Genomic DNA, 14,768 nt, shown 5'->3' on the forward strand with positions numbered 1-14,768 from the left:
GAGTCTGGTCCCTCAAATAAGGGACACGTGAGCTTTGATTCTAACCGGATATATTGCACTGGGTCGGGGAGATACAAACTTTTGTGTATCTTTTGTCAAATGGGTACCTGTACTTCGATCATTCGCAAGTTTTGCTCGGTGATGCGAGACAGCTTTGTTTGCAACCGGACGAACTCCGTTTAATTCAATGAAGCAAACAACTGACAATGCTAAAATAAATTGCAAAGGTACGCTAAAATTAATTGAAAACAACCAAATAATTTCAATAAAAATTTAATCACAGAGAGAGGTAACTTGATACATTACGGTAACAACTCTTTTGACGCGCTGACCGCTTCTCCGCGTCTGATGTTTTGCTTTCCTTGTCATAATACTTACTGATTGATGATTTTGTTTTGATTTTTGAGTTTTTTAGCCTGCAACACGGCCACGACCCTTGCTTTTTCCGTGAAAAATGGGGAAGTTTACGTAAAATTGACGGACATTCCATTTTTTTAAACTACTGAAGCACACTGTTTAGCAGTAGCACTCCTATTTTTTTCATTTGCCGATTTCTATTCAGAAAAATTCGACCGCTCGAAAATGCACCTTAATTTTGCACTCTTAAAACATGTCAGATTTCCAACACTAATTATTTAAAACCGGTCGAAATTTTAAAACTGTTACGTTGGGAGCTGGAGCTCTCTTCTTGCAGGCGACCGTCGCCGGTAGTACAACAGCATGTTTTGTACGTACATCCGTGCACTGATTGTCTGCGTCTGTCTTAGAAAATCCCTGAATAAGGCGTTGCCAAAATCGGAAAAATAAAAAAATGCCTCCTTAAAAAACGGACATAATTCAAATATTTCATTTAACAAATATGTTGCAGTGGGAAAAATGGGATTGGAAACTATGAACAAAACTTCTGTGCCTCGCGTTTCGATTCTAGGATTACGCGATTATTCATTAGTGTGCGTTCGCTTCCTGGAGTTGGTTCTCAATACTACATAAAAATCATCAAGGATAAATAATTTAATATCCCACTTTGTACTCTTCACGGTAAACCATAGGCTCTGAAATACTCGTAGATTTTTTATTGAAAATACATCGAAGAGAAGCCATGATGTTTTGATCGTGATAAAAGGTCACCTTCCTAGGACCGCCCCCTGTTTAATAATTCATGAGATGACGTCATATTTACTGGGCATTGCCACGTGTTTTTACCGACCCCATCAAAACACTGGTATGAATGACGTGTTTCTGATTTATATATTCAAGAGCAGTTGTTCTGGTCCAACGATTTTACATAAAATGTCTATGTCGATACGTCAACTTTCAATTTCAATAGTCTAGAAAGTATGACAAAGTATGACAAAGCAGTAAATCCCGGTTTAACGCGCAAATATGCAAATTAGCCTTTTTCTCGTCTTCTATTTTTGGTGAATTCTTGGGTTTTAAATTAAAATAGCTGATAGACGCTTTGGCCATTTGCCTCGAAATTTTCACACATTATTGACAAGGTGTTCCCCCTTCAAAATGCGTCCGGACAGTTTATTACGGCGAGTGGAACAAAAATAACAAGTCCGCAATTAGCATGGATATATAAATTATGCAAAAATAGAAAAGAGTGAACTTTGAGGTCATGCTGTGCGACTTTGAAAGTCGTTAGAGAGATGAGTGGACGCATTTGAATTAGTAGTATACCAAGGTATCCAGTGATGTAATTTTACCCACAAATGGACTTGAAGTTTTTAAGCTAATTTTTTTTAAACCACTTTTGTCCAAAAAAGCATATTTTTGACCCAAAATCAAAAACGCATTCTGGATATTTAAAATAAAGACAAGTTTTACAAAGTTTGTATAATAAGCTTTCAGAAAATATATAACATGTTGGATATATAATACCATCTTCATTGTCTAATTACTCAATTAAAAAGCAAGCCAAATAAACTGCATCTCTACCTTAATTTTTAATTACATTATATAAAAATTCGACCTAAAACGCTGATATGTTTCGTGAATTTTGGCTGTGTGATGGCATTTTCCACACGCTCGTTCCGATTTTGACATAGGAAGGAGTTAATCTTAATCATGAAATCGTAAATAGGGGCTACTTTCAAATTACCAAAAAAAGTGTCCGAAATGAAGTGTTTCCTTGTGCTCGTAAATAACCCCAATTGTCATAACATTTTCATTTCGGCCTTTATTTGTTAAATTATATTAGTTTTTACTAAGAACATATTCTGCTGACAATGTTCTCAAATTTTGCATATATTCCTAAAAACAGCATTCTCAAAGACGGAGCTAGGATCCCTCAAACGTTGCCAGGACCAGTCATTAACAAGATTTATTTTAACTTCATTATCACTATTTTGTATTTTGCAGATTGTTTTTATTGTAATGTCATTTTTTCCTATAATTTCTAGTTAGTTTTTTGGGGGATGAACTTGATATAATTTTCATATTGTGCGTATTTAGAATAGACAATGAATTTTCGGATTAACACCTGTTTTACAGCCGTTTATATATAAGAGATGTATGAGATCTTCAGCGAATATCATCGAATTGTACACCCTAGTAACTATCAACCTTATTATGCACCACTACGTACATTGCCCATCTGTCACAAACCAGTCAACACGTAAGGTACCGGATGATGGATGTCTCTATTACGTATCCTATCCTTAGCCTCCATAAACTCATATGTTTATGCATATACATTTATTAACATACTTGAGGCAACCACTCGCACATGTTGCAATGTGTTAACTTTCCCAGGATGGTACCATTGTTTAAGTAAATTGCGACTCGCCCTCTAAAAAGCAGCGTGGCCTAATTTCTTGTTTAAAATTGTCAATTAAGTAAAACGACGCGAGCCAGGCTGTGACGAGCCATCGCGTAATGATTATGTATCCAATCAGACTATTCGTTTCAATAACGATCGTGGGAATACGAAGAAACACTGAATTACAGTGACTACTAAACGATATTGAATCAACAATACGTATGCACATCACAGTAATAATTAGAGAAATAATGTTGGTCGACAAATGAAGTGAGAGTTGTTGTTTTGAGGTCACTAGCGATAGTTGTGATGAACTGTTCACTGTGATGAATACGAGAGTTGGTGTTGTCGTCTCAGTAGTCGATTTAAGTTTCACGCCACAATTAGACTAGCTATCGATATTGAAAAGAAAATAAACTCGCAAAGCAGGGTTATTTGCATATGTGGAGCTCGTGTAGCTGAAATTAAATATATCCATATATAAAGAGGGAGGTAAACAGTTTCACTACAGAAAAGGACGCGAACACTTTTGAAACGTAAACCTGCGAGAAATGTATCAAGGTCTGTGTAACTGGACCTCCCGACGAAGCATCTATTGAATTGCCTGACACTTAGCCCATGACAGCTTTACAATGGCACAATATATTCCGATACCAAAGTTCACTCGTTTCTGATTCTGAAAAAAAAAATGTGAAATAATAACGTGTGACTATAAAGGTCATGTTTTTTCTCGCTGGCCATGTTAGAAGTTAGAAATGCATGTTTTCTAGTTCTCAAGCATGGAGAATGTAGATTATCATATATCATAAAGCGCCATTAACAGTAAAAAATACGCTGATAAAAATCTGCATGGCGTAGTATAAAACAGTGATATAATAACCAAATTGAATTAAATATAATTTACATTAACGTAATGAACTATTTCCAATGGGAGTGTCCCGTTTAAATCGTTGCATACATATATGCAAATGAAGGGTGTGCCGTTCAGATTGGTTCAATGTTGGTTCTTCTTATCCGAAACGAAACGTAGCGCATGGCATATGTATTTCAAAGTGTTACATAATGTTACGTAAGTTAAAGGAAAAGTTAAAGTGAACAACATAGTACGCCCAGAAAAAAAAAGCTCGGCAAATGTAAGAACGTGCAATTGACATTTTTTTTTTTTTCATATCACTTTTCATCCTCCAGATATTCAAATTTTGATTAATTTATGTAGTCCGCCATCTTGATTCTTCGGCAAAAGATCCTTTGTTGGAGAATTAAGATGGCGGACTACATAATACTAATGAAAAGTTGAATATCTAGAGAATGAAAAGTGATAAAAAAAACCTGTAAATTGCCTTCTCTTATATTCGTAGAGCTCTTTCTCTGGGAGCATTATGCTGTTTGGGTTGACTTTCCCTTTAAGTTCAGTCGATGACTGGAGAATGAGTAGACGTTTGTCATTTCCTGTAGTACTGAGCGATAATGACCCCACGTGGTACGAATGAGTACATCATAAGGAGAGAAGATATCAGAATATGTAGCTATTTAGAGCCCAGCTTACGAACACAAATATCATTTCTAACAACCTAAAACATGTATTAGCAAAATACTACACTATATTTACAGGTTCGGTTAAATACTTGTATCGTTCTTCCACAGACTCAGTGGCATATACACGCAAGAAGGTGGCAAAAGGGATAGCTCGTACAGGTTACAGGAAATAAAACAGGCATTTTACGTTTTTACAGGAAATACAATTTCCATTTACAGTAAAAAAATGTTTTTTTACTCTTTACAGCTAAAGCATATTCCTATTTACATTTACATTTTTATAATATATTTGATAATTTGTGTTTGAGATTCAAAATTTGAAATTGCGTACGAATTGCGACATTTAATGTGGAAAACGTTATATACGCTTACAAAAAATAAGATCTTTGTACAAATTACGGACGAATAAAATAGCTGATTACATTTTACAACTTGCCCATGTCTACGATTTTTTTTTATTTATTTAAATTACATTATTACGAAAATAAAAACAATTGATTACAGCTTACGAAAATACCCCTTGCCGACCCTCAAGTAAAAAAGTAAAACGGCAACAAAATACAAATTACAAACAAACATAAGTACTCATTTTATGTACATTTTAACATTATGCAAATTAAATATGCATCTAAATACATTTTCAATTATAAATAGTTGTAAAAAAACTATACAAATACAAAACAAGGTTTATACATTATGTACTGTATCCCATCCACACCTCGTCCAATTAATCACTTTAACACAATTGGTAAATCGCTATGGCAACCGGGATCAGTAGATATATATCGATCTCGTTCTTTGTAGTCTTAAGCTGTTGGCTATCAATCAACTAAGACCTGAACAAAATATCGATATACCTTCTAGAATTTGCTTCGTATTAAAATAATAATTAACAACTTATTTTATTATTACAATATTATTATTTAATCGATATTTGTCGTTAGTTTATTGATCTGTGTTAATTCTACAATATCCCATGTGAACGTGTTCACCTGCGTAGTTGATTACATACGTCGTAGGTCCAAAGATACGGGGCACAACGGGGAACAGATCTTGGGCCATGCGAGCGCTTATGAACGGACAACCCGAACTTTAACTGAGTAACTTAATTTCAGATATCAACAAATTTAAATTGGGGATCTACAGTGGACCGTGTAAATAACTACAGAATAGGAGTGTTTACATCTGTTGCTTCATTGCCAGTGACGTCACAATTGAATACTGGAGTTACTTTGTGTCTGTTCTGGATCATATTGACTGTTGTGTTTAAAATGAGCTGAATATGACTGTGTTCAATCCGATTGTTGATTACAAGCAGTTTATCAAATGTACATCGCTATTAGTTGAGATTACATCACACGATGAGACGACTATGACCGCGGAAAATACAGTTTTCGTGTTTGTTGTTGTTGTTTGTTTTTGTTTTTTTCATTTTCCCTATGATTGGATACCCGATGTCCCGAAAAACACAGTTCCAGGTTTAGAGTACGGCGTCCGGACTAACTAGCGAATCTGTTGATATTCCATTGTATTCCACTGGCAGGCGATATAAATGTTACCAAGGATCAGGTAAAGTTTTGTTTTCAGCAACGAATTGGTGATTACTTTTTTCTGTTTTTATTCAAGTTTTTTTTATTTTGGGTATCATTCAGATTGCCGCCTTCATTGGGATTTGACAACTGAGTACTCTAATTTGGTATAGAATCTATTCTACTGAAAGAACTAATTTAAAATGTTTCAAACAAAAAGTTTTACTTGTTGTAACTGTTTTTATTTTTTAGTAGAGCAAAACTATGACTTTTGTCAAGACAATGTATTTTGTTTATATAGCAGTCACATGATGGATCGCTGTTGGTGGATCGAATGTAACAAGGGCAACAATAACATGTATAGATTCAAGTTAATAGCACCATAGTCCCACGCAAATAATACAATAGATTAACTTTTCTCATGTTTAATGTTCAAGTAATAAAATTCCAGTTTTAGTGTCCAATATATACGAGATCAATACGAAACGAGAACGGACGATGTCTTCAGTTTATTGAACATTCACATTTTCGGGGTTATTTCCGGCGGACGCAGTTTAAGATCAGATCCAGGTGGTTCGTTGAGTTTGTACAAAAACATAAAATACAAAAACCGCAATATTTGAATATTTGTATGAACTGGGTTATTTGTATTCCCCCTGAAGAAACTGAGTCGGGTGAAACGAAATTCTGGGCACGCCCCTGCAATGCAACATGGTCTTCCGATTTGTGTCACGTGATTATATCGAAGTTTTTAAACAAGCATTCCAGTTTGCGAGAAATGTTCCTGGTCACGGTGGACACACGACACGCAGGAACCCAAAAGGTAAATTCAGCCACGTGTTACAATTATAGTGACTCAACGAACAATTGATAGTGAAATTGACATAGAAACATGGCCTTGTTAGTCTTTTCAGTGTAAGAACGGATGCAGGATTTTCTGTTATGAAGGGGTGGGTGTATCTTTGCAATGACGTCACTGTCACATTATATTACTGGATATGCATGTAAGAATGAAGACGGCTTTAGTGTAGATGTGCCAAGTGTGCTTCTTCCAAATATAATACGCCACTAATAAGTTCCCAAGTCTCGACAGAACGCACCGAATCAGACTCTTCCCCCGGGTGAATTTAACGGTGGCCCATAAGGACAATCACTGATAAGTATGTGAAAAGCACGGACCATTCGCGCCCTTGTACTCAAGAACAGAGCTACTTTTTGTGTTTGGCAACGTTTCCGTAGATATTCACGCATTTTCTGAATTTATACTCGATATCATGTTTTATATAGAATATATATATAAATAAATGAAATACTAGACTATGAATACTACAGCGTACATGGCACTGGCAAACGCCGCGCACCCCATCGAATTTAGTGTAAAGTACCGCCTGTACAGCTGAACGACAGACGCGAGAAATGCGCCTGGTCACGGTAGACAAATGACACACAGGAATCCAAATGGTAGCTCAACGAGCAATCGATAGTGAAACTGACATACAAACAACAAAACGTCACCCTGGAATACACGCTACTGTGGTATATCCAAATAAAGTCTATAGTATATCCCGGTGGGTGCTCATCTTTGTATGGCCTTATAAGTCTATATTAATATTTTGTACAGCTGTGACATTTCTTGAGGCTGCCAGGTGTTTACACGACGCCTTACAACATTTTCCTAGGCAACGCCCTCCCCGACTCATGACGTTAGCAAACCAACTTGTCTACCGCGGTTTTAATGTCCACTTTTTTATTTTACATGTATCTTGTGTACTTTATCTACATTGTTTGCTAAGTATTGTAAATTTCCCCAATGAAATGTACCATACTACTATATTAATAAATTGATAATTGTTGTCCAACCGACGTATGATAATAAATATGAAAAATATACTATTCTATGTAAATAAGTTACAGGTAAATTATCAAACAAAAAATAATTTACCATAATTATTTAATAATTATTTGTTATTATTATTCGATTACTCTAGCTTATTCGTGCAAGTACAAGAACATATCGAGAGCATTACTTATGAAAAAATCCGCACTCCGCAGCATGAGTGCGCCTTGTGGAGCCCGAATTGAGTGAAGCACGTACTGCTGTGTGGTCAAGTGAATTTCGACGACGTCACTATCACCCAAGAGATTTCGGGAACCAGTGACGGGCGCACATACAACTCTTTTTTGGACACTTTCTAACACATAGTGATGCAGTTTATTAGGTGATATCACAGGGAGTTGGACAAACTTATGTATTTTAATAAGTTATTAAATAATAAAATGTTATATAACTTTTCTTTTACCCCCCCCCCTTCCTGGTATCGATTTCAAGTAATCACTGATCTTTGTTTATACCACTCTTTCCTTTATCATAGTCTTTGTTACCCGCTAATGTTATATGCAAATTTTAATGAGCGATGGAGACACACCCACTACTATTAAAGCAGAGCGGTGTCACCTGCGCACGCGCGGTATGAGTTCCAAGCGACGGTAACAACGCTGATAGACGCTTATTTGTAAACAACGACACACTATGACCATCTGCTACGTGCGCAGGTGACGACTCCCCGCTTTAACTAAATCCTTGTTACGTATTAGTCGCGCATATTCATAGCAGAATACTTGGGAGTAGTATTGGTTTTTTTTTATTCATTTGTGATTATCTTCTTCAGGTTATCCCTGCGAAGACCTGAATATGGAGAACATTGTTTGGAACGGAACTGAAAATCAACACCCCGCATGCACAATGTGTTCTGCTCTGGAATATGAAATCCGTCCGTCACACTGAAGCACGTACTTATATGTGGTCGCGTGATTTTTATTTTTCGTACACGCGAAATCACGAGCCTGGCATAGGCTCGTATATACCAAAAACGTGATTCAATACAACGCGCGAAACAAGTAGAAGTATACACCCAAATGACGGCCAATCCAAATACCTTCATTGTGTAAGCCCCCCTCCACCACCACCACGTGACACTTTAACCCGCTGTAACCCGGCGTTATTAAATATGATATGTTAGTTTCATCCCTTGGTGGTAGTTGTGGTATCCATAGTGACAATATGACGTTTTACTCTGTAACGAGTATATAGACCCCCATGCGTCCCGTGAGTTGTGAGAGAATGCAGATAAGAGGTAAGTAACTGAGACGAGAGTCAGACGAGAATATTCCGTGGCAGCGGAAAGGTAAGTCGTATAACCTTTCAGAATTAAAACTGGAGTTTCGTCGAAGACTTATTGCCAAATTGTTAGTATATTCAATTCTATTTTCGACATACTTCAGACAATGAACATAATACATATTGGGAAAAGATCTCAATTTTTAATTGTTCAAATTGTCTGATTTACATGGGACTTGTTTTAAACAACTGGTGTTTACCCCGGAAAAGAATAAGTGTTGCACCAATCAAAAGTGGCTAATATTACTGTATCCCGATTATGATTACAGCGCCGCCTACGACACCCGCACCAACCACAGACCCGGGAACGGTGACGACGACAGTTTCGCAAACGACAACAGAAATCACAACAACCGTCACAACGACGGAGCAGTCACGTGACATTATTACTCTTCCTAACGGTGTTGTTATCCGTGTCGGTGAAACCAACGACACTCTGCCTAAAACTCGTAAAGAAGAGCTTTTGGCGGATTATTCTAAAAGTTTCCGAAACAAAATGCGGGCAATGTGGACAAAATATTCAAATATTCCAGTCGAGGTGAGAACATAATTCGCATTGTATTAGTTTACTTGTAATTTTATAAATAAATTTATTAAATATTTTAATTTTAATTATACTGAACATTCACTAGGCATGCGTTTTAGAATTTGTTTATTTTCAATGAACGTTTAATAGATAGTGGCAACAAGAAATACGTTTTTAGTTTATGATAATTCTAAATCTTGCGTGGTTATTAACATACAGTATCAAACAACAACACATATCACAAAATATATGTTTTTATCTATATTGTATTTGAATGCACTGTATAAATTATTGAGAAGTCGCAAAGTCATCTGATAACGTCACCTTATTTTTTTTATTCGTTATTTTTTATTTTTTTTGCAGGCATTGGCTAAAATTTACTATGAGGTATATGACCACAACAGAACAAGTACGTTCGGGTCACGTGTCGGAGTGGAAGACGCCAAACGTACTCTAGCATTTCTTGCTGACGTCATAGGCTTTGGTAATATGTCAATGAATACTGCAGAAATTATCCGCACGACTATGTTTTTAAATGACGTGGCCACAACGACGTTCGCCAATCTTGATAAGAATGACTTCGAATTGGAAGGATTTGACTTGCCGTCTGTAGTTAGGGTGAGTTACATAGAAACAACAGAAACAGTGACGAAACTTTCATATCTCTCAAGTTCAAGGAAACGGACCCGAATGTTTCAACTTTTCACTTGTTACATATGTATCACGTGGTGTTTCCGTGATTGTCAACTGATATGTGCGATATCAAAATATATCATTTATTTATATCTCAACTTGTTACATATGTATCACGTGATGTCTACGTGATTGTCAATTCATACGTGCGATATCAAAATATATCATATATTTATATCTCAACTTGTTACATATATATCACGTGGTGTTTACGTGATTGTCAGCTGATATGTGCGATATCAAAATATATCACATATTTATATCTCAACTTGTTACATATATATATCACGTGGTGTCTACGTGACTGTCGACTGATATGTGACAAATCAAAATATATCACATATTTATATTTATATCTCAAAAATTTTCGCGCTATATTTTAATAAATTGATTTGCATATATACATACATGTATATTGAACTTATAAATACATTTGATTTTAGTTGGACGTTGTTTTCATTTCTTTTATTTAATACACGTACAAGTGAAATAAATAGTATTATATTGAATTGAATTATTACGCTATATAATATCGTAATAGTTTATATTTTCATTTTCCAGGCGTTCGTCAAATCAGCTAATGGCGTGATTGACACTAGATACAAAGCGAAATGGGAATTAATCAAGGAGGTCAGTCTGATTGATATTCCTGTAATTTTGTTAACCGTTGATATCGGCTGCGTTTTCATTATCCATTACTTTCTCGATGTCGTAGTTATTGTCTACTTTTGTATTCTTATTAGGAGTTCATTGGACCATCTGTGGTGATTCAATCGGTTGACGATTTTTCTAAAAGTATTGCACATTTGCTGGAACCAGGTCAAAAAGTCTTCGTCACATCCAAGAATATTCGTGAGTTGCAACCATAATGTCATTGTTGACGTCAGTGATTGGCTGTTGCGCTTCGTGACGTCACTAGTTATTCTACTTATACGTCATCTTATTATAATCACAGATAGATTTCTTCCCGCCAGAAAAAATTTGTTTGTTTAATCATTTATGCCAAATGTCACCACCATCAGTTTGAACCAATCAGAAATAAACATTAATCATTGCTTTCGGTTTTTAACCTAGCTCGACCTATTAAATGAAGTGAAAATGTTACAAAATGTCAAAAATGGGTATTTTTGGAACAATTTCAATAGGAATAAACGTGAAAGCATCACTTCATGGATCATGGAAATCTGAATATACATTCTAATACCCAAAATGAACGACAAAATTAATACAAAATGGTGGACAGGTGTGGAAATAAGCAGTATCTTACGACGAAGGTCTCAATAACATGTCACAGAATGGCGGAGATAACGAACACAGTGCACAAGTTGATGTACACGATATCTTAACCCACTTTATTATATATCATCTTGTTATATATTAGAATATCACATCCAAGAAGCAAAACCAAGAGAATTCTTGATGACAGGGTGGACGTTTATATCAGAAACCGGTGCTAAATTATCTTTGGATGACGATGGTTGTGAGGGAATATTTGTTGACCCTTCTATAATCGATGATAGCTTCAAAGGTTCGTGATTCTGCGCAGAATGATAGTCATATACATCAAACTCTATTGTTATCCTCTGATTTTCCTAACTTTTAACGTTTGCATTTCTTGTGAAGTAATATATATCAAATATTTTAATTAAGAGAACTACAAAATAAAAGTCGGAAAAAAAAGTCGACTGCGGCAGGAATGGGAGTGGCTATAACTCGGACTCTTTCTCGATTTTACTCGAAACTTTTTCACAAACGTTCATTTCAGTGCTACAGAAACCCAAAACATAAATGTGCAGGTGGGCGTTTCACATGCACTTCAATTAATGCCTAGAATCCAATAACCTACACTTTTAAGCTAACACAATTATAACAACGCTTACTTTTATTTTATTTTATTTTAATTTATTCACATTACGTAATACGTTGTGACGTCATAAATAGTTTGCATTTCTACTAGATTCTAATGGTATATCGTTAGTTAGCGCTGTTTACCGCCACACTTCCAAACAGATGCCACGGCATGACGTAGAGGACGCATGCGCAGAACAGATGATTAATGACGTGTGAGTAAAATATTGCAATAGGGATGCAATAAGAAAAAACACACATGTATTTTTTAATATTTGTGTTGTTTGTTATTGCATGTTGATGGTCAAATTGGATTCTGATTTAAAATCTAAAATTGTTGGTCGCATATACACTAGTATTCGTGATGGTAAACACGAGTACACATTTAATGTACCCATCGATATACATTATTAAACAACAACACAAACAATACAACAATTTACTAGGTCGATTGCATAGTTGGTCAAAAAGGGTCATCTTATAGGAAGGACGACAGTGAAAAAATTACACAATAGGGACATTTTACTGAAGATGGTCTTACTTGATTATTTAATAGTTTACAGATCGCACAGTTCCTGTAAATCCTGTAACAGAATTTGTTTGTCGCTAGATGGCGCGATTTGTGGTAACGGTGTTTTGGGTTTTTATTCTTGGAAAACCAAAGACTATCTCCGGGGCGTTAATTACTGTAAAATACATTTTAGCTGGAATTAATTTTTGCTGAAAAGAATTTTTGGGAGTTTTGTATGGGATTTATTTTCACTGATTGTTGACGAGTTGAATGTAAAATATAGGGAAAAGGTATATTCGTTGGATTTTATTTTCGCTGAAGGAGTGATTCAAAAATTTATTCCAAGCAAAAGTAAAGTATGCTACAGTAGTTTTAAAAAAAATGCCGCAATCTATCGTTGTGTGCAACAGCGTACAATATCAATGAAATATTAAATTTCACTCCAATCTATTTCATTAATATAGTCCGTATCATTCCAGACATTACAATGTTACCGGGACACTGTCCGATGAACTGATATCGTTCAGTTTAACGCCTACGTCTGGATCTGAAAGCGTTCCCGTGTCAGTCATATACTGCTTGGAAAATGACAAATCGGTGAGTATTTTTCTATAAGTGGCGCCCTCTGGCGACAAATAGCTCATGTGACGTAAACGGATAAAAGGAATGACGCTCACATGGTCATTGTCATCTGTTATCGTCCATTAATAAAAAAAAATGTTTCTGAGATATTAACCTTGCTTTGAATTAGAAGACTACACCAAGATGTCACTTCAAACGACATTGGTTTCAACCAACTACGTCATTTTGACGTCAGATAACCGTAGTATCACAAGATGGCGTGACTTGTAGGAAAGGCGTATTGATAATAGTGCGCCCTCAACTTTCCCGTTGTTTTAAATGACTCTGGTCAGAGTGGAAAAGTACTATTCGTTTCTATAATTTGTTCTGCTGATATAGTTTCGATTCTTCACACTCAATCGTAATAAATTCACGGACAGCCAAAATGTTATACGATTAGATGTTGTGCATGTATGACTTGGCCGAATATGAATTGTATATTAATATCTAAACACAGCTACATTTTTTTCCTGTATAGATGAGCGATTACAACGTACCAAGTTGTTCATTCTGGGATTTTACAATCAAGTAAGTGAGAATATTAAGCAGTGAATTTGCATATCGAACGCCTTGCACTCGCGCTCCTGGAAGGGTATAACATTCGCCAAATAATTAAGCAAATGAGATTCATTCGTATGCATGCAATTTGAAATTAAAAGTACGCATCAGCAATTAAAAACGCATGCGCAATTGAGCAATCATTATTTCATCGAACGAACACTATTTCATGAACGTGAATGTAACGTGTTTAGTTCCTTGTATATCCGTATCGAATTCCACAAAGTAATAATGAACTAGGAATATGCAAATCTATGATTGTAGACTATTTAAGCGTAGACGCCAATACTTCATTTAAACCCCAATTTATAGCACATCCAAAACCTGTACTATGTTTTAGGGAATAATATTTCCGATGCCACAGGGAAATAGTTGTACGAGTATGTGGGAATGTATAATTCATTAACATTCATTTATGTTATCGTCGTAATTATATCATTTTCAGTACTGAGAATGGCGGGGCGTGGAATAACAAAGGATGCGCAGTCATGGAGACGACTTCTACTTATACCAAATGTGCTTGTAATCACACCACAAACTTTGCTGTATTGCTGCAAGTCACCGACATAGTTGTAAGTCATGCGTATTTGTAGTTTAAATATATTAGATACAGACCTTAAGGCTAACAATTACTTACCGTTTGAATCTTTCGAAACAGGTAAATAAACTACATTACGCCAGCGCGTAGCCAATGTGGAATCGCGCCATCTATCGGCGTATACCACATAGCGAGCCAGAAAATTGTGTTTTTCGACATTATTGGAAGGTTTTCTTCAGTTATTTCACACTGTTATCACAGTTTACTTCAATATTACTCAAATTCCGTGTTTAACACAAACTGTCGAGAGGTTGTACACAAAACACGACGCGCTGGTATGACGACAGCAAGGCATCAATCTCAATCTCTTGCACCAAATGCTCATGGGTAATTTCAATTCCAAATTACAATTGTATTTAACGTTACAAACAAAAGCAAGGTCGACAACAGAAAAGTAGTTCATGGT

At 35.9% G+C, this 14,768-nt stretch overlaps 1 protein-coding gene across 1 annotated transcript; it reads left to right on the top strand.

Annotated features, from left to right (window-relative positions):
* Positions 1 to 8,926: 8,926 nt before the first annotated feature.
* Positions 8,927 to 14,334, top strand: LOC144349496 (uncharacterized). Its single transcript, XM_078008069.1, has 10 exons — positions 8,927 to 8,963; positions 9,277 to 9,545; positions 9,897 to 10,151; positions 10,788 to 10,856; positions 10,970 to 11,078; positions 11,608 to 11,754; positions 12,184 to 12,289; positions 13,065 to 13,182; positions 13,685 to 13,734; positions 14,217 to 14,334. The coding sequence occupies exons 1-10, from the start codon at positions 8,927 to 8,929 to the stop codon at positions 14,332 to 14,334; spliced, it is 1,278 nt and encodes a 425-aa protein (XP_077864195.1).
* Positions 14,335 to 14,768: the final 434 nt, after the last annotated feature.

Source organism: Saccoglossus kowalevskii, chromosome 18, assembly GCF_978046115.1.
Source record: "Saccoglossus kowalevskii chromosome 18, keSacKowa6.1, whole genome shotgun sequence".
Lineage (NCBI taxonomy): Eukaryota > Metazoa > Hemichordata > Enteropneusta > Harrimaniidae > Saccoglossus > Saccoglossus kowalevskii.

Excerpts from the sequence above, each read along its gene's own strand:
- LOC144349496 (XM_078008069.1), top strand. The coding sequence starts at position 8,927 with ATGCGTCCCGTGAGTTGTGAGAGAATGCAGATAAGAG. Across the intron at positions 10,857-10,969 it reads AATGGGAATTAATCAAGGAG|GAGTTCATTGGACCATCTGT; the intron begins GTCAGTCTGATT and ends TATTCTTATTAG. Across the intron at positions 11,079-11,607 it reads CGTCACATCCAAGAATATTC|AATATCACATCCAAGAAGCA; the intron begins GTGAGTTGCAAC and ends GTTATATATTAG.